The sequence below is a fragment of the Anomalospiza imberbis genome, chromosome 1 (assembly GCF_031753505.1).
Source record: "Anomalospiza imberbis isolate Cuckoo-Finch-1a 21T00152 chromosome 1, ASM3175350v1, whole genome shotgun sequence".
Taxonomy (NCBI): Eukaryota; Metazoa; Chordata; class Aves; order Passeriformes; family Viduidae; genus Anomalospiza; species Anomalospiza imberbis.
The window spans coordinates 60,011,325-60,031,623 of NC_089681.1; the positions used below are offsets into that span (position 1 = coordinate 60,011,325).

The 20,299-nt window shown below is 43.3% G+C and overlaps 1 protein-coding gene across 6 annotated transcripts in view; it reads right to left on the minus strand.

Moving 5' to 3' along the window:
- The window catches only part of RIPOR2 (RHO family interacting cell polarization regulator 2), a 108,300-nt gene that overhangs the window by 7,196 nt on the left and 80,805 nt on the right, over positions 1-20,299 (minus strand). For 4 of the 6 annotated variants that reach the window (XM_068194072.1, XM_068194081.1, XM_068194065.1 and 1 more), the window contains exons 7-18: positions 19,750-19,813; positions 15,835-15,878; positions 14,445-14,570; positions 12,904-13,052; positions 11,695-11,824; positions 11,011-11,157; positions 8,963-9,652; positions 6,190-6,374; positions 4,248-4,416; positions 2,645-2,780; positions 1,425-1,586; positions 283-441 (exon numbers count right to left, since the gene is read on the minus strand). In XM_068194072.1, coding sequence (XP_068050173.1) covers positions 283-441; positions 1,425-1,586; positions 2,645-2,780; positions 4,248-4,416; positions 6,190-6,374; positions 8,963-9,652; positions 11,011-11,157; positions 11,695-11,824; positions 12,904-13,052; positions 14,445-14,570; positions 15,835-15,878; positions 19,750-19,813 — 2,161 coding nt within the window. Of the gene's footprint in view, positions 1-282; positions 442-1,424; positions 1,587-2,644; positions 2,781-4,247; positions 4,417-5,758; positions 5,830-6,189; positions 6,375-8,962; positions 9,653-11,010; positions 11,158-11,694; positions 11,825-12,903; positions 13,053-14,444; positions 14,571-15,834; positions 15,879-19,749; positions 19,814-20,299 lie in introns of all 6 variants that reach the window. The other 2 variants (XM_068194087.1, XM_068194098.1) reach the window with 2 other exon arrangements.

Below are 20,299 nucleotides of genomic sequence, written 5' to 3' on the forward strand. Positions count from 1 at the left end.
GACCTTGGGTTCAGCCCACCACCATCAGCCATGCCCTGAAAAACAGTGCTTTCCAAAAAATAGTTTTTCCCCATTTGAATATGGAAATAGGAATGACTGAGAGTCTATCTGCATCAGCTCCTTTCCTTTGACACGTAGAACAGTTCAGGTGCATTCACTCAATAGCCAGGACACTCCTTTGTCTCTTTTGTAAAACCAGCCTCAGGGCTGAACTGCCTTGTGTTGAGCTCAGAAGGACAGGGAGGTACTCCCTAACCAGCCAGCAGAATTTATATACTCTACCTTCTTTTGCAAGCTGCAACAAATAGCTTCCAAGGTCATTGACACTGTGGCTGGCAAAGTAGTTGTAATACTGAAAGACAGTAATGGTCTCGGAGGACATGCTGGAGTAGAGGACAGGCTCCGTCCGGTCCAGAATCTGAGACACCAGGATCCTGAAGACTGCAGGCAGCCAGGGACAAAGGGACAGGTTAGTGAGAGCAAAAGCTGCTGGCAAAATTATGCAGTCCACTTCAAAACCAGAAAGAAAGAACCTCATCTTCAAGGCCAGATACTTCCCAATGTTTCCAAACTCAGCTGTGGTTAGATTAGAAGCTGGACAGGCCTTCTCCCTGTCTGGGTCTCATTGTCAGAGAATATCTTTATAAGGATGAACCTTACAAAGATAAACCTGAAGCCAGTTTACAGATGGCTAGTGCAGCTTCCTGTGCAATCAACAGAGCATCATTTCTACCTAAACAACATCCTGAATTGTAAACCCCTCTCCACATGCATGGCCTGCTACATCTCCACAGTGCCACTGAGGCAGGATTTGGCTTTGCTATTTTTCATGTTCCTGCACTAGTGTGGCATGCAGAAAGCTAGCCTGAGGCACTGCCTGTGAGAGCTGTAGCATGGAGCAGGAAGGAGAACACTGTGTTGGCATCCACAGTGCAGGTAGCCACGCCTGGGTAAATCAGCCTCCATCCCCATTCTGTGCAAGGGAGAGCTAGTCATTATAGCTGGAGTTCGAGGTGTGGTACATCCCATGCAACATAAGAACCTGTGCTCAGACAAACTCACTTCAATGTAGATTAATTTCATCCCAGTGCACTGTAATGTGGCGTGGGAATTATACAGATACACAAAATTAAGTGCAAGTGTTCCCGATTCACTGAATCACTTACAGACCTGTATGTGGGAATTGACTTTCTTTCTGGTTAGCTCATAAACCTTAAAATAGTATTTTCTTTTCTGTTAACCTCACCTTTTTTTTTTTTTTTCATTTTTTGGGGCCAAAACTGTTTGAAAAGTTGTAGCATTAGTTTTCAACTGAGATCTTGGAACTGTGGCCAAACAGATCTCCAAGGGGTTAGAAAACAAAGCTCAGTACACAACTGTTCTCCATTTTGATGGCTGCCACATTTTTTTGCAGCAGTTTGTACCTGTTTCTGCAAGTCCTGGACACTCCTCATTCACAGTGGTGGCAAAATTGATATCCAACTGCTTCATCATCTTGTCTGCAGAGGTGTGATACACTCCTGAAGGGCCAGTACACTTCATCCAGAAAGCCAGCAGTGACAGCTTCTTGTGGAACTCTGGAATTGCTGGAGAAGACAAAATGAATGATGAAACAAAGCCATGCTGGAAGCATCAGCTTTGAAAAGAAGGTAAGAATGGGTCTCAGGGAGACCTAGCAAACATCTCACCCTATCCTGTTTCCTGGGTCTCCCTGAGCCATTACCTTCACAGAGCATGACCACGTGCTCACCCCAGGTTTGTAGCATGTTTTTTCTGTTTCCCATGGTAATGTGAGAAAATTTGCTCCTGATCCAGTTCTCGGCATTGATGTCTCTTCCTTTTAAATAGCACAAAATACTAAGGGAGCACCACAAATGGTCTGCACAAGTTTGGTTCCTGTCCTAGCACTACACTTTGGCTTCAAGTAAGTCACTCAGTTTTTGCCTCAACTTTCTGATATAGTAAATACACCTTGTAGTATTTACCTATCCTGCCAGAGTGTACATGAGGGTAACTATGTGTTTGTCAAACTCTTCCAAGTATTAAAGCAGATGCAAAAAGAAAAATAACTAAGAAGTTCTCCATAGAGATGACTAAAAATTAAATGTTCAAGAAGTTGTATTATACCTTTGATATTGTAATGAAAATCCTGCCTTTCCCCAGGAAAGAAAGGTGGAAGGATAATTTGGGTCTTCAGAGGTGGAAGTATCCCCACCCCATAACACCAATGACATCTGTCCATCTTCTGCTCATCAAGCTGTGTAAGAAGTCCTTTCCCTTCTCACTTGCATATTTCTGGATACCAGTGCTGAGGACAGCTGTAGGTGACACCTGCCTTGACTGCTGCGCCTCCTGGTGACCCTGAGCCAGCCCTTACTACAGTGGTCTCTCCTGCACTGCTGGTGAGCTCTACACAGTGATTATTTCAGTAGACACTTTCTCTTCTCACTTGCATATTTCTGGATACCAGTGCTGAGGACAGCTGTAGGTGACACCTGCCTTGACTGCTGCGCCTCCTGGTGACCCTGAGCCAGCCCTTACTACAGTGGTCTCTCCTGCACTGCTGGTGAGCTCTGCACAGTGATTATTTCAGTAGACACACATCCCCAGGCAAATCCTTGTCAGAAGGAAAGCTGTTTCTTACCATCAGTAAGAGAGGTGATGTTTCCCAAGTTCTCAGTGCTGATCTCCGCAATATTCTCCATCACGAGGATCTGCCTGGACAGCTTATCCAGGAGGTCTCTTGTCACAAATGGTGTTTTACTGGAGAACACAATTTGCTGGTGAAGACAAACAGGAAGAGACAAAAAGGAGTCATTGAACCAACCAGAAACCCAGCCTCAGACAAAAAAAAAAAAAAAAAAAAAAAAAGAACTCCAAAATACCTGAAGTGCAATGACAAATTCATTGCCTCGAACCACAGGATCTCCTTAACTAAAAGAATTTTTTGTCGTTGGGGTATTTTTTGGTTCTAGTTGATAAGCATCATTGCTTGTACCTCCAATATCTACATCCATATCCAGACACCTGAGTATCCAAGTAGCCATTTGCGTAAGTAATTTCTGATTTACACACTTCACAAAGCTACAGAAACCCATCACCACAAGACTTAAAGCCAGGCAAGAATATTAGTCTGGCTTTCACACAACATGGGCCGTAGACTTTCAGGACAACCCTGCATAGAGGAAGACCACCTGTTGCTCTTTCTCCACTCCATTTCAGCTTTGATCAATTACTTTGGTGCCTTTATTAATTTTATTAATTAATTAATCCTTGCTAATACTCCCTACTGCTGATATCTCTATCTTCTTCAGCAGTCTACATAAATAATGTTCATATCAAATCTCCTTTGTGTGTGGATGTGGTTCAAGTTCACCTCGCTCAGCTGCGTATTTACTGTATACTCTTGTATTGAAACCAAAAAAATTCCCTTTTTCTCATAGTTGTGAGTCAGCAGAGTTTCCAGCTCAGCACTAAGGGTGCTGGAATCAGGCTCACGCTCTATTGCTTCAATGAGCCTTTGGGAAAATAAAGCTAATTATATCTAAGATGGAAGAGTAAAATAATTGTGAAGAGGAAGTTGCAGCATGTTTTGATTTGTCAGGAAAACCCTGATGACCTCCCTTACTGGATGTTCAAATTTGCATTTGCTGTGCATGGGCTCTGGAAAAAAAACTACAGAAAAAACCCTCTAGTTGTGAGCATGAACTGACAATTTTGATTTTTGGGGGGGCTGTCTCATGCTGCCTTCACTGTGCCTGTTGCAGACAGAATCTCTCTGCCTCTTGTGCAATAATTCATCTCTGCTCTTGAATCTGCAGGCTCAGCTGGGGCTCAGTTAAACAGTGGAGACAGGGTTCATGTTTTACCTCTGAAGACACAAGCTGTTTTAACTGGGAACTAACTCTACTGAGGACCTCCCAGAAAAGCCAGCAGGAGTTTGTAACCGAGAGCAGAGGATGCCCCTGTGTCCCACTGCGCTACCCCTCAGCCCTCCTGGGCAGCTCGTGCCAAGCATCCCATGGTTCCCATGTCAGGTCTGCTCCAAAATGGGCCAAGATGGAAACGATGGAGGCACCTCTGGCTGGGGTCAGGGTGTCACCATCCAACTCCCGCATGGTGTCTGTCCCAGCCCTGCGCTCCCAGTGCCTCACAGTAGCCGCGCTGACCTTGCCAGCCTGCTCGTACCCATGCTGCAGGCAGGAATGATTTTAAAATAAATGCCCCAGCTGAGGCTGGGCTGGTACCTGAATGAGCTGGGTGCAATACTGCAAGTGCTTAACTATGGTTATATCGAGGCTGTCGTTGCCTGTGGTCAGGGGCAGAGGGCTGCCAGCCACACTGGTGCCCACGCCCGTGTCCTCGGTGAGAGCTTCGCTCAGGTGGCCTCTGGCTTCTGGGTGTTCCGTCCTGTAACTGGGGAGGAGGGAGGGAGGAGGAGGTCAGTGCAGGGCTGGCAGCTGCCACAGCAGACACACACCCACACCCACACACCCACTCACACACAAGGTGATGAGCAAAGAGCACGGCAGAAGAGCTGAAAGTGCACAGAAACCTGGTGATGGGCACATCATATCACAAAGGAGCAGGGCTGCCCTGCCTGGGTACAGGAGGGACATGCCCATCTAGAGAACAGACCTGTCCCCTGACTGGCCTGCCTTGAGTGATGTGATGCCCTCAGCAGCAAGGTTTGTCACGGGTTACTTCCATTGGTGGTGACAGCTTTCTCCCATCTGTGATGAATCACCTGCCCAGTCACTCCAGATTAAGAACCATGACAATTTGTTCCTCCCCAAGCACTGAGCTGCTAGGAACAACTCTGTGCTTTCAGAGTCCTCCTGCTGTCAAATTTAAGGCTCATTGCAGAAGGAAAGGAAAACCACTGCTGAAGTAAGAGACATGATGTTTTCATATGCAGTTTTAGACACAATGTGTACAGCTTACTTTGCCAATTGTTTCTGCAAGAGTGTAGAGCTAGTCTTACTGTGTTTATTATTTCCAATATTGTCTTGCTCTTGCTACACAAATGATCCTCCCTGTGTTTAAATGCAAAGCCTGAGGTCAGTCCCCAGATGGCAAGTGTGTTTGGCTGCAAGTTCAGAAGTTTCAACACTTGCAATCTTTACACTGAGTCACACACTTACACATCTAAAAATGGAAGCGGGAATCTGCACTGTCTGGGGATGAGCCAGAGGGGGGAAAAAAGCAATTTTAATTTCTATTTTAACTGGTTGAAGCTAGATCCTTAAATCAGCACAGACTGGACTGAGGTCAGAGTGCCAGTTTAGCAAGCAACACAATTTCCCAATTTTTTTTCCCCACCAAGTCTTATTCTGGAATGAGGACATGAGATGATGGGAACTGCACAGTGGTTGCTCATTGCACTCAAATTGCTTTAAGCAAGCTATGAGTAGTATAGCTCCCTGGTTGGAAAGCACAGGCAGGAGGGAACTGTGTTTCTTTCTTTTTTTTCCAGCTCTAGTGCCGCTTACGTGCCTGCTGGGCATCGTGTCAGCTCAAAGGAGGCAAACATGCTTTTAAGATCTAATGATTGAAGCACAGCATCTTAAAGTCACACAAAATGGCAGGCCACGGCACAACACCACAGCTTTTTTGTTTTCTGCTTTGTTGTTTTTTTTTTTGTTTTGTTTTGTTTTTTTTCTCAGAAAGACCAAAAGTGATGAAAGAAGGGCAGGTAACACGCAGGGCCATGAACAGAGTACCAGTCACCACTCTTAACATTCCAAAGGCAACCTACATCATGCTGCTTAAATCTGGCCCTGTGTTATTGTTACTGACAAGCTTAATCCACTGCAAAGACTCATTCGGCTAGAGAGAAAAGACAAAGGGAGGGGGGAAAAACCACAGAGGAGTTAGTAATTACATCCAAGGAAAGCCAGGTCCAAACCTATGTCAAGGAAGAGGCTCTGCCAGTATTGATGTCAGCCTAATTCAATTTACCCTTCTCCTTTGGAGGACAGATTGCATATATTTGAACAGAGGAAAAAAAATGGTCCTGGAAACTAAAGATTTTGTATGCAGCAGCCATGGGGAGCCCTCTGACCCTAAAACTCATCAAGGATTAGTCAGTCTTCCTTGAATAAATTGTGCACCAGGATCCCCTGTTAGTGACAAAGAGCCAGGGTGTCAGTTTGGCGTAAGCACAGCTGGCAGGTACTACAAACTTACCTATTCTTCTCAATCTCAGTATCTGAAAATACTGAGTCTGCACCTCCTCCACCATTACAAACCTCCACACCACCACCATCCTCATCATCAAAGTCAGAGGTGTTCAGGAAATCAAAGCTTTCTAAAGCACTTTCAACTGTTAGACTTAAACTGGAGGACCTGCTTCGGCTTACTGCTGGCTTGCACTGCAAAGGCAGAACGAACCAATGAAAACCCCAGATATTAGCTACTACAAGAAAGATAAGAAAAAAAAAAAAGATAAAGCTTAAAACTTCAAATTCTTCATTTTATTTTTAAAACTTCATTTTATTGGGTGTTTCATTTCAAGCCTTCATATTCATAGCATATACAATCAAAGACTGAGAACTGGGGAAAGCCTTTCATTCCTGCTCCCCTCCTCATGCTACCCACTCTCTTCCCCAAAGGAAAACCCTCAAAGTCAAAATTCAACACCTTTTATAGAAATGAGGAGTACTTCTTGAATCCAAGTTTCACAGCTCTTGGCATTTTCCAAAAGGAATGACGGGAATTAATGCAATGGAAGTTGAAAGGGGAAGGCACATTCCTTAATTGCTGTTCTAGCTACAGAAGCCAATTTATACATATCCAATGGCACTACCTGATTTATTCCAGACATAACTCTAACAGACCTTAGCCAGGAATGAATTTCATCCCATAGCTGCACATTTATTAATGGAATGAGAGCAGTTTTGTGGCCTTTGAAGCCAAATGGATTATCAAGGAAAAGCCAATAAGGCATCAGATTCCTAGGTGACAGAGAAAGGTAGTATTGTAACTCAGAAATTAACAGTGCTAGAGAGAGGGGGGACACCATCCCCACCTCACTGCAGGGAAGAAATGCAAAGCAAACCTTGCTGTTGCTGTAGGAAGTATGAAATATTCTGGCCCCATGTGGCAATTCATCCACATGTGCCCACAGAATTGCTTCCAGGGTCATTCTGAAGGATCAGATGTAACTTGAGGGATCATCTCCATTGGTTCGTGCAATGACTTCAACATCTTTCACACCATGTGATTATTTGATCAGAAACAGTCATGAGACACTGGTGCCATTACACAGGCCACATCCTCCAGTCCCAAACAGGAGCCATGACTTTGTCTCAGCTCACAGAAAAATGCATTGGCCTCTCAGGAGTTCAGATCCAGCACCAGCTGCTCTAGAGCTGAAGGGAGCTGGAGTTCTATTTGTAATTTGTTTGCACACATTACTAATGGTCATACATTTGCACTTAGGATGTTTGAGTCCTTAAACTGACTGTACAGTCAATATTTCATCAAACACACTTCCCAACACATCTGTGACAAGGATGAGCTGTGTCCTGCTTCTTGTGCAGCACCAATGGTTTCAGCTTCCATTTCCTTCAGGACTTGGTAGTGCAGCTTCTTCAAGCAAACACAAACAGCAACATGTGGGCCATTTTCTCTGCTCATCTAATATGGCCAAGAGAGATTTCTTCAGCCGCAGCTGGATTCCAGCTCAACCCTTCAGCATGAGGAGCCCATGCAGACCTTTTCTGCATGGTTGCTGGTGATGCTGAGTGCCAGTATGCAAACTGATCAATAGGTGACATCCAGACTTCAACAGATCTGAAGAGGCGTCCATCTCAAGTGTGCAGGAATCCTGTCTGCACACATCCATCCTCTCTGCCCCCATCCTATGTCTTTCTGCCCTTTGGATAGTTGACCTCTTGTACCAAGATAGAAAATAATAGTAATGATACCCTTGCCTGTTTGAACCCCTCTAGGAATAAATAATACAAGGAACGGGGGCTGCAGGCTGTCAAAAAAAGCGCTTACCTTGGGAAAGTACCATGCAATGGAAACAAGGAGGTTAACAAAGCTTCTTTGTAAAAGGATAATGCAGAAGAATAAATTAATTCCCTGCTTCCTCCTCAGCCATGATTTTGAATTATGAGGCTTAAATGACTAGCAGACCAACTTGCATATGAATATGAAGCATTTGAAATGATTATTTCCCATATAATACTGTTTGCAGAGTAACGTGTCATGAGTTGTTATTCATGGGGGAGATACGAGTAACAGTGACCTGCAGTAAACATATTAACAACACACATGCAAACCCCTTTTCTTCTGATTTTTAACATTATCTGATTTTTAACATTATCTTGATGTAATGACAGGATGTCTCTCATTATGAAATGGATGAGGGAAAAAGGAAAAGACCATGCCTAGGTGACATGGGGACAGCAACCTTCAGAGACACTTGTGCTTCTAAATCCCTTTGGCAATTTAGAAAATTCAGCTTCTATGGCTACAAGGCCTGATCCTCAGCTAGTGTAGTTTTGCACAGCTTCACGGAGTTCAGGGGTAGCATGCTAAAGTACACCCACTGAGGATGTGACTCATAGATTTCAAAGGCAGAAGTTTGGCTATATTTGATCCCCAGTATGGCACAAGAAATGGGTTCACAAGAGGTGATTCACAATGGTTCACAAAGCATTCAGAGAAGGGGGTAATTTAATTACCCTTCTGTCATAGCACCTTTTTCTCTTTCCCCCAGGTTTTGATAAAAGATCTGATGCTTGAAGACACAAGGCTATGATAAGCACATTGCTGACAGAAATTTAAAAATGCAACATTATCAAAGGATGCTCCAAGCAGGAGCAAATCTACTGCTACCAGGGAAGTTTACTATTCTCCAGAAAGCCTACTTTGATGTTTGCGAGGCAGGCAAGGACATTCAACCTGCTCAGATTTTCTTTAGGGTAGCATTTTCTGAAAACGTACTCACTTTTAGGATGTCATCTAGATGCATCACTTCTTGATCCAGGTCCTGAAACTCTTTATACTGCTCTTTATGTGGCTCAAGAGCTAAGAGAAGCCCTTGCAAGGCTTCCTCAATGCTTCCATCGAGATAAGACTTATATCCTTCTGATTCCCCACTAATGGATCCCTCACATGGCAGCCTCTCTGGGGTCAGGGGTGTCTCTGCTGATGTAAGCCTTTTGACCAGCTGCTTCGTGATGTTGCCCTCATAGGTGTCCAGCTCTACGGGCTTGAGTTCTGAACCTTCATCCGTGTCCTGCAGGAGAGACACCGGGACACTCGTTTCTACAAAGACACGATCGCTCCCAGCATCAGAGATCTTTTGGCAAACTTCAGGAGCTGCCCTTGGGGTGTTCTTGTTCTCAGCCGCCCCTCCCTCTCCGTGGGACGGCAGGTCCTTTGGCTCAGCAACAGAGTCTCTGCGGGAGTCGCTGCTGCTACAGTCTAGGCTTGAGCTCTGGGAGGACTCCAGGGCTCGGTGCTGGGTGGGCATCGCAGTGATGTCAGGGCTGGAGCTGACATGAGCAGATGAGGACTCTGCTGAGTTGGCAGGGGGCACGGCGTCTTCATAAGGCAGGTCACCAAAAGTGAAGGAGAGAGGCCGCTTCTCAGTGGCCGCTGTCCCATTTTCAAAGACATCATCTGGCAAATTTGACTGAAAAGATAACAGGGAGAAAATGTTTTTCGTGCAGCATTGGAAAGAGGAAAAAAATAACAGCATGTGCCCAGGAAAGAAAAAGGCAAGGAAAAAGATTAAAGAAGCATTCAAGACTTGAGAGATGGAAAAAATATTTCAAATCAAACTTCCGTTTTCATCTGGCACAGCTCCTCAATTTCACCATGAAGACTTCTGGAAAACCTGGGCTCAGCATGTCTCTGCTAAATAGAGAGCTCTAGAAAATGATCTCCAGAGAGAATCAGGAATTCTGCTCACCCTACCATGTTCTCATGCTCACCCTACCCTGTTCTCTCAAGCAGCATTTCCAGTGCACTGCTCTAGTTCCTGTACCATAGCTCTTTTTAATGGAATTGTATATAAGCCACCTTGTCTGCATTTTCCTACTCATTATCGACCTCTGTTCTACTTATTTTCTGACTTCTAAAGTAGCAATCTGTAAAATGTAACAGTTTGCTCCAAAAGTTTCTCTGGTGTCATGGTGGTTAAGTGGTGATAGTATTGTGCTATTTCTTATCCAATGTCCGGCATGTGGCATGGATGTCTGTAGCAATTGTTGACCTAGAGTTATATCCAGTTCAACATGAGTTTCTGCTGAAATGAGTCAGCAAATTGGTGGTGTATTGAGCAGGACATTGATCATTTAAGAAGCAAAACCAGCCTATGCAGACTCCAGATTTATCAGGGCAGATATATATATATATATATATGTTCATCTCTGACTTGACATATGGGGAAAAATCACTATAGGAGTCACAACCTGCCTATCTAACCTACAGACCTTGCTTTGTTATGTGGCCAGCTCACGGAAATGCATGGCACAGATGGAAGGCAACTACTATTTTGCTGACAATTTGCTGGAATGAACTGTAGGCAACTGTAGAACATGTTGTTAAGCTTAAGGTTTAAGTGTCCAAAGCTTGAATTTTTTTTCTAGTATTATTAGCAACTTTTTCTCCCTAAATATAATCATAGTCAAAGGTTTATTTCTTCTCTTCCTTGACATGGGTATGCTTTTAGCTTCTGAAAGTCATGTTACTAGGCAAATGTACAGCGTCAATCAGTGTAGCAGGTGATTTTTAAGAACACTGTTGGCTTGTACTCCTGCCCTGCTCTCTGCCCACAGATAGTTGACTTCTGATCATTATCTCTGTAGAAACCAAGAGGAATTTTGATTTAATGCGAGCCGCATGGGCTCACAGTTATGTCCTGCCCTCTAATCAGTCAGCAAAATGAGCGAGTTGCAACAGAGAGCAACACATGAAAAGCATGCGTGGGAATGGAAATGCCACACAGGAACTGAAAAAATCCTTCACCAAACAAAAACCAAGACTCACATATAGCTCTAGCCCTGCTTTTGGGCTTAGCCTGAGCGATGGCAGGTCACTAAAAGAGCGACTGCGACGAAGCTTGTCAAAGAAAGTGTCTTGAAGAGCATCTAAGATTGTCAACTTTGGCCTGTCTTGTAGGGGATGCAGCCATTTCTTCAACAGTTGAAGCAAAGAGGGTGTGAGGAAGGGCAAGTTAAATGAATGCTTTCTAGCAGAGCACTAAGTTACAAGCATGGGATGCAGCATTGCAAAGTTAATCTTTGTACAGATGGCCTGATTAAGCATTCAGAATTCGATTCATGCAAAATGTAGGAACACCCTGTGAATTTCTTCAGTACAGGGGTAAATTTTATCACAGGATACTTAAAAATACTTGTGCTATAATGGTTGTTTAACTACTGTCGCAATATAAAAACACATTTTTTAAAGATTATTCAAGCATCACAGCAGTCAGGCAGGAAGGATAGGTATGCATTAATTGGCCACAAAGTTTCAAAGATGCCAGGATCATAGTCACCTTTTAGGATTAGCAGCTAGGAATGCACTTGCTTTATAAGTATTTGCAAGGGTAACCTGCTGAAACCAGGGGGAAAAAAGCTTAGACATGTAAAGCAATGAAATGTTTGCAGTGTTTGAACTGCTCTAAGGTTTCTCGTTACATAAACACAAAGCCAAACAAACAGAGCTTACAAAGAATGAGTGGTCCTTGAAGGTTGGTGTTTCAGGAGTGCCTTGGCTGTACATGGACATTCTCCTCTGGAGAGCAGATGCCTTGCTCACATTTCCTGTGGATGGGGTCAAGTCTTCAACATCAAAGGGGCTATGGATACACAAGCAAGAGGGGAGAAAATAAAAGGTTGTTAGGCTGAGCAAGAGGGACTTTCAGGTCCATAGAAAGCATCTTTGAAAGGGCGGTTTATTAGCACATCAAAACCCAGAGGTAGCAAGTTTTTAAACTGAAGTGTTTAAAGAAAATGTTGTTAATTAGACAGCAGTCTCAGAAGTGTGGTTTTCGGTTCTGATAAAAGTGTTCCCTCAGAAATCATTTATGCAGTGTAGTCTGATGTTATTCTTTTCACATGAAAAGTATTCTTGCATTTGAGTTGCCAAGTGTCACACATACTAATGAGAAAGGTGCTCCACTATTAATAGAGCTGTTGCATTATAAAGGAAACCAGGACCTGTTATTGCTGGCTTCGTGTTTATTGCATTACAAGAAACAGCACACATGACCATAAAAAGTTAAATGCATCAGTGCTTCTTCAGAAATGACATTTACTTATTTCATAAAAATGCAGTGAGAATTGGGTTTGTACCCTAAGGCTACCAGCTCACCTGTGCTGACCAATGTGAATAGAAAACACCAAGAGATTTCCCATCACTCTTATGGTGTATGAAGCCCTTAAAAGCCAGCTTTTCATGATGGGCCAGCTCCTGAACTTTGCTATGCTAGTGTAAATCCATAAAATTATTTTTTTTTAATATTATGCATATATAAACACATATAAATTATATATATAAAAATATATACACACACATATATATGAGCACTCAGTTATATCCCATTTTTAAGCTTTGAAATAAGCTTAAGGCAATTTTGAGATTATCATCACTAAGCAGTTCCCATACCTTGTAATGTCAGTACATACCAAACTTAATTTAACAGCCGAAACTAGGCACAACCCTCTTTACCACAGGAAAAGTAGGCAAACTGTGGCTGACCATGAACTGTTTTTCATATACCAAACTTGGGCCACAGTTCCTTTACAATCTTCCTCAGCAGGGAAAAATATGGAGAGAACAACCCACATGGATGAATCATTTTTCTTTGGTTGAAGTTTTACAGCTGATTGATTGTTGATTGATTGATTGACACATTAACCAACGAGTTCTACTTACTACCAGGTGATCTCAAGGTTCAGCTTTACTGTGCCAAGGTCATTAATGTCTACTGCAACCACCTGAGGCCGAGCTGCAAACAGGTCTTTTGTCTCACAGGTTACGCTTCCCACAAGGATATGAGTAGCAAGCCCTTTAACTTCTGTGACCTGTAAGAGACAAGAACAAGATATTTAGGACCACAAAAGACATTGCAATCCTTAATCCCAAGATAATAGTTTTGATTGTCTGACCTGGCCCTCTTGCCAAAAAGCTTCTAAAATATCATTGTCTGTTGTATTACTTAAGGAAAAATGTGGGGTTTGGTGGTGGTTTTGTTTTGGTTTTTTTTAGGAAATGCATAGTTGCATATGATCACGATTCCATGTTTTCTTTATGTTTTTTATAGGAGTCAGAAGAGGACTGGCTCAGACCAAGGGGCTGTCTACCCTTGTATTTGATCTTTTGCACTAATGACAACCAGAGCCCAAGGGAAGAATGAGAATAGGGAGGCCATAGAGTGTCTCAGCAGTTGACAAATTCCTGACTGGGAATCTCCTGATGTAACTTGCCTAATTAATAATTCCCAAAAGAGCTCTCTTCCAGGTATTTCTCTCTTCTAACTCTGAAGCCACATAATAGTTTGCACCACAGATGGCCTTTGGTGAGGACTTCCACAGATCTACTGTTGAGGAACCACCTCTATGTATGTTGTTACTGCAGGAATAGAGCACTACTTATATTTAGAGATATATTTGCCTGGGAATTCAGAGTGACAGTTCTATATGCAGCTCCTACACAAACCAGCCTTTGGCTGTTTGCTTGAAAGTCAGTTCTTGAGCCTTTTATGTGAAAGTGCTTGGACAGAGTCCAAAAAGGGAAGAGAATATACACATTAACCTTAATAATACTGGGATTCTTGTGTACTATAAAAAGGGGTTCTCTCCTAACTTTCCACCTTAAACCTGTGTGTTAGATGGAGGAGAGTGACTCGCCATGTGTCACAACTTGCCTTTCATTGAAAACCTATTGTCTCACATAACAGGGATTATTTTGGTTGTGGGTTTTGTAATCACTTGCATTTTTTTTTTCCATAAAGTCTTTGCAGTGTCTAAGTGGGCCATTTCCCCTAAGACTTTCAAAACCTTCTTCTGTTTAAGCTTCCTAACCAGGGACATCTGGAATGGTTTCTAGCACCAATTTCTAGACAGAGGTCAGAGAATAGGTATCTTTAGGTTGAAGACTTGTTGGAAAGAAAGCATATGGACTTCCAGCCAGGAGAAAACTGTTTTGGGATGCCAGGGGCAATGGAGAGATGGAACAGTGATGGAAAGACTCCGGTTTGGGAAGAAAATCTCTCCCACAGCTCTCACAAACTGATTATTCTTGTGGTATCTAAACTGGACCATACTACAGCATTTTAGTAGGTGTGTCAGAAATACTAATTATGGCTCATTTCTAAAGAATTTAATGATCTGCTTCTGTGTTTTTGCTGATGGTGCATGAGAAGGCAGGTTCTTGACTCCTGCCTTGCTTGCAGGCAAAGGAGTCAGCGTGCATACCTTAATGGAGATCAGTCCAACAATGAGAGGGAGGAAAACCATCTCTTCTCCATCCCAGCTTTGCTTGCCATTCACTTCTATCTTGCCTTTCAGTTTCCAGCGCTGGCGACCGTAACGCATGAAAATCTTAAAAAAAAAAAAAATCCTTATTTGCTTGAGAAATCTGCTTTCACAATGCACAAATATCAGAAACAGAACGGGGCAAAGGTCTGAGACAAAGGTTGGAAGAATTAGGTGGCGTAGGTGCTGCCCTTCCGCTTCCCATCAAGTCAGAAGGAAAAATCTACTGGAGGATCTCTATCTCTCAGCTCTCCTAATTGCTCCTTTTGGTGGTGGACCCCTCACCCAAGTTTTTAACTTCACATATCTTGATGACTCATAAAAAAGCCACAAGATATTTAACTCCATTTACAGGGAAAGTGGCAGGGCAAAAGAGATTCGGGAGGGCAGGATGGAAGCACCTGTAGTCTATCCTAACGTCTACAACTTGCTGGATCTTTTGCCTTTCCAGGCAGGTGAGCTTTTGGCCATTCCCCATCAGACACCTCCACAGCTGTGAGGTTTTGGCTGTCTGATGATGGAAACGAATGACATCCATAGTGCAGTAACCCAATCTGAAGCAGCAAGAGTAGGAAGACCACTTTGGGCTGACTGGGAGACAGCTGCTCCAACTACCTGACCCCACAGAGGAAGCAGGAGTCATTTGTCACAGGGAATGAGAGTGGGAACAAATGAATCTATGATCGAGGCAGCTAGGAAGTTCTGGTTGGAGGGATCCACTGTCAATCCACTGCAAATTTTTTGCAAGGTTAGTTCTGTTCTGGCAGAGCTGGAGGCTTTTATTTTAATCCATCTCTAATTAACACACTCTTGATGATCTCTACTGAAACACTGCAATGACCAGAGATCCTGATGCAGCCTCACGGCAGGTAACACTGGGTCTCGAGCAATGGTTATGCAGTTATTCACTTATTCTCTCTGCCACTTAGCTCTATGATGAAGTAGAACCTATGCATTCAGTAAAGGTTGCTTGAAAGGATGTGTTCCATTTCCCCTTCGTGCATGGGATGGGACAAATGCTTTTTTCCAGGGGAATTAGAAACTTTTGTCACAAATAACATTTCTAAAAGCTACAAAAAAAGCTCATAGTTCTTCGAATAGCCATCCCCAAGTTCTCTGAATGTAAAATCCAGGTCTTCTGACAGATGCCCTGACAAAAGCAGACATACAGAAAATGCAAGATTTTTCAGAGCACATATGGGAAAAATAATAGTTGTTTATTGAGGTGCTGATGTGAAAAGTTTTTATTCATCATGATGTAAAAAGCAGCAGAGGTATGCCTTCCTTTTGATTCTTTTGCTATTTAATAAACAAACTCATGCAGACATACCTCGTATTGATCTCCTGGGCAGAGCCGAGCAAATCCAGCCAGACCTGAGAAAGAAAGACACAGAGGGACTGTGGGAGGGCCTGGGCTGCCAAGCGTGGCTGAGCCCACAAGTGGGGAGCAGTGGGGTGCCCAGGGCCACACTTGGGACAGAAGAGAGCAACACTCTCCTGCAGCCCCCCAGCTGCTGTTTATATCCCCCCTCTTACTGCGGCCTGTGCACCCTCCAAACCAACACAACCCACCACAATTTTCTTCTTTATTTTGTGTAAAATTCATTGGGCTGTGGTTTCTTGTACATGGAATATCTATACCTTCCAGCTTTTTTCCCTATTAGAGCCTAAAGTTTCCTTTGCTATAGTAACTATAGAAAAAGGAGAAACAGCTTCCTGACGTCATCTCGCTTCAGACACTCAGCTGAGAGCCCTTCCCATGGTGAGGTGTAGGCAAGCTGCTGATCCCCCTGTAGTGCTGCCCAACGCTGACTGACCGAGCTCCACGTTTCAACACAGATTCCTTTTTAGTACATCTTCAGGGAGACACAGCAAGCAACAGGGGCTCCTTCTGCTTGGCATTTCCATAACATTATCATTCCCATAATAGCTGAGTGTCTTTCAATAGTAAGTGCATCAAAAAATATGACTGACATCTGTAATACCAGATTAATCCCATTTTTCCCCAGAGCGGGAGAAGTAGCACAGCAAAGCACTTGTGATCTATGTTTGGTTTTGGGTTTTTTTAAGGTAGGACATAACAATGCTATTTTTATATCAGCACTGTGTCTATGAAATTAAAGTTTTCTGAGGCTCTACGCCAAAATCCAAGGGGAATTACCACCCCTCTCCTGGCCTGCTGACCTGCTTTTCTACAGGATTCAACTGGTTGTTTTTCCTACAGAGGGAGCTTCTCCTTTCTCACAGATTCCCCTCAGTATGTAGCCATTGCACTTGTTTTGGTATAAAAACTTACCCAGCTTTGCCTGTGTGAGCCTAAATCTATGCCTCTATTGTTGCAGTGCCCAGTGAAATTGTCTTGAGGCCACATACAAAGTCTGTGGCAGAGAAAGGGATGCCCCAATGGAACACACAGGGGTGTGTTAAAATCAAGGCAAGTGTGACGAGCCCTAGTGCTGGCTGTATTTGCAGGGATGAATTAGTCCTGCTAGCTGTACTGTAGGAGCAACTCAATCCTTGCATGCAGTCATGAGCTGTCCCCGTGAACTGCTTATCTGCCTCTTCCATTTCTTTGACCAGAAGTTTTCTTTGCTCATTTTAGTGTTCAGCAGAACAGAAGGCCCTTGCACAGAGCTCATATTACCAATTCCTTTCTAATTTATTTACTGTTTATAAATAATTTAAGATTACTAGCTCTCCACCACTGCTTCTCTCTCCCCAGGCATGCTTTTATAAGTGAATTTGATCGCTCCTGGGACACATCACCAAAAGCATGTAAGGAAAATAAAAGGTCCTTTTTATGCCCAGTGAATGGGGTGGGTGGGTGACGAAACTCCAGCTTAAAACTCCATATGGATGTTTAGGTCTGTGAGCTGTGACTGGCCTAACCAGGCTGGTCAAGTCTTTTCAGCATGATGAAGAGGAGGCTAAATGCTGACTTGACAATAGGGCATAAGTACTTTCACAGGAAACAAGTTTCTGGTGACTGAATGGCTTTTGGGGACTAAAAAAATGGCGGGAACCAATGGCTCCATCATACAATTTCAAGCATCATGCCTTTGTAAAAGCACTGGGCCTTTAATGCAGGCAGGACAGGAGCTTGCTTCTGGGAGGTCAGCATAAGTAATTAGGGGACAGGGTCATCACGGGGCTGTGGTAAGGAGGCAGGGCCACTTGAAGCTCACGCAGCACGTGCATGCTGGACTCCTTCCTGGCTGCTGGTGGTGGGCTCCATGTCACAGAGCCACCGCTGTGTCAGGCCAGCATATTGCTCTCCCTTGAGTGAAACATCTGGGCTTTTCACCACCTGCTGTCCTGGCTCTTCTAACAGCTGTAAGGGCACTTTCCTGTACATCACAACAGGACATGCAGATTCCATACAGGAACTTCCACACTGGGTTTCCCTGGTAAATTTCAACAACTGATTAGCTAAGTTAGCTAAGCCTGCTGGCACATTTATTATCTTGATTCTGAAAAATGATTAGGCTTTTTTTTTTCCTATAAATATCAGTCATAAAAGCTCTGTGCAGCTCCCCTGCTTCCTGACAGCATTGTGTAGGTTGGCTTGCTTTCAGTGTAAGTGATAGAGGGCACAAAATAAAAATAACTTTCACTGGAATGGCTAGGAACAGATAAGCTTTGGGGGAAGGAATGCTTTGATTTCAAATTAGATCCTAAAGTTAGCTGGATATGCTGCAGTATAACTTAAGGAGGAAACTTGCTGTGTGATCTGCAGGCTTTTTTGCCAGAGCTGCTGCAAGCCTTAGCAATAGAAGTGGCTGTATTGTCCTATAGGATTCCTATTCCTAGGGAAAACTATCTAGACAGAAATCTCAGATGCCCTAATTAAAGAATACTTAATCTGGCATTTCTCTTTCTAATTTGGGCTTCTTTACATGGTGCAAACTGTGTTCAGAAGCAGCTGCTGCTTGTGCTCTGTGCTCTGCTCCTGCTCGTGAGTGCAGCACCTGCCTTCCTCAGAGTCCTTGAATTTTGCCAGAGGATTTGGCATCCAAAAGAGAAGGGGCTAGACCTCTTCAGATAAGACATTTGTGACACTGTGACACTTTCTGCAACATGCCCCTCTGCCAGGAACTGTGCACTGCATTTACAGCAAGTAAAGAAATACTCCAAGGGAGCTGGAAAATCCCTTTACACAATTTACACTCTGAATGACATTGTTTCATTCAGCATGTCCATGCTGTGGCTCTGCTGTGGGTTCCTGTACAGAAATATCTGTCTCAGTCTCTTTGTGTTCATCTCAAACCTGAGGGATGGAGCTAGGAGAACTCCAGCATCTGCTGCAATTGTCTTCTATAATATGAGAGCACAGAGTAGCTATTTTAATTTAATCTAAGATTAATCTTAATCTATGCAATGCCGTCATAGGAAACGACTGTGACAAGGCAGGCAGAATCAAAACCTTGTATGAGATTTGTGCGTTCTCAAAACTCCACCAGCAATACTGTGGATGTTTTAAATGGCATGATATCAAGTGAAGAATTAAGAGTTCATGAATATTTAGATGCTGACTTTGTTTTATAGAACTATTCTCATGCCAGTGACTGAAGATCCAAAAAAGATATCCCCTCCCAATCTCTTCTTTAAGACATTTAGTCTTAAAGGGATAATAGCATTAGCAATACTTGATGATCCATTGAGGCTTCAAGTAAAACTGATTCCATTGTATTCAAACCCATAAACTCCCCTGTCATAAAGACAAGGAATAAAATGGAAAGGTGAATGCCATCACAGAGTTATCTAGGAAAACTATCCCCAGCTTTTTGCCTTTTTTACATTTGGTCAAAAATAGTATTGGTCAAAATTAGCAAAAGTAAAGGAGTTAGAAATAGCTGATGTCAAATTCAGAAGGTATTTTAAATTTCAAGTTCAGCTCCATGGCAATTCAGATAATTTCCCAGACACCTTCTCAAAGAATTACTGAAAATAGAGGCAATCTTCAAAATTGAATTGCTTTGGCTGTTGGGAGGAGTATTTGTGGGAGGTAATTAGTCTAGAAAACAAAAGGCAGAATCTCAGAACGTCTGTAAGCATTGGTGTTCCTGTTTCTGTAATCCTTCCCAGTGGGCAGGGGTGTGAATTGGGGGTTTGAAGGCTCAGCAATGGGTGGGAAACCCCACCTGTCATAAATGCATGTCACACAGCACATCTCAATTCCCTCACCAATGTGTGCAGCAACTGCTACTGTTTCTGAGAAAGAAGGGAAAGGTGAAAAGGCACTTACCTTTCATCTTGATGCAAAACTCCCCCAATAGGTTTTCCAGCTCTGCCTCTATGGTACACATGTTCTGTGTTGGAAAAGAAAATAGTGAGGGCAGACAAAACTTCTTTGGGATTTTTTAAGAGGTCTGATTGTAAGGATAGATTCAAGATATTTTGCAATAACATCAATCTCAGAGCCATCCTTCTTGTTTAGCTAGGTCTGGCCCTAAAAAATGGCAGGTTTGCCTGCTTTTTTGACACTTCAACCCTGTGCTTCTCTGCTGCTTCATGCTAATCCTCCTGATGGCAAAAGGGAAGCTTTTGCCCTTGGAGCGTAACCTGCTCACTGTTCTGGTCCTCTCCAGCCAGGACTTGTGCCAACAGCAGCAACTCTATGCCAAAGTGGCTCCCAGCATGTAGTACATTTAGAAAGAAGGCTGTGAGAGACTGGGTATTAGACCCTCTCCAGTTCTTCCTTCAGGTTTTGGAAGGTTGTCACAGCTTGTGTGCCGGGAAGTCTGCAACACGATTAGACTTGCTCATCATTTCCTGACTGTTTAATAAAATACATT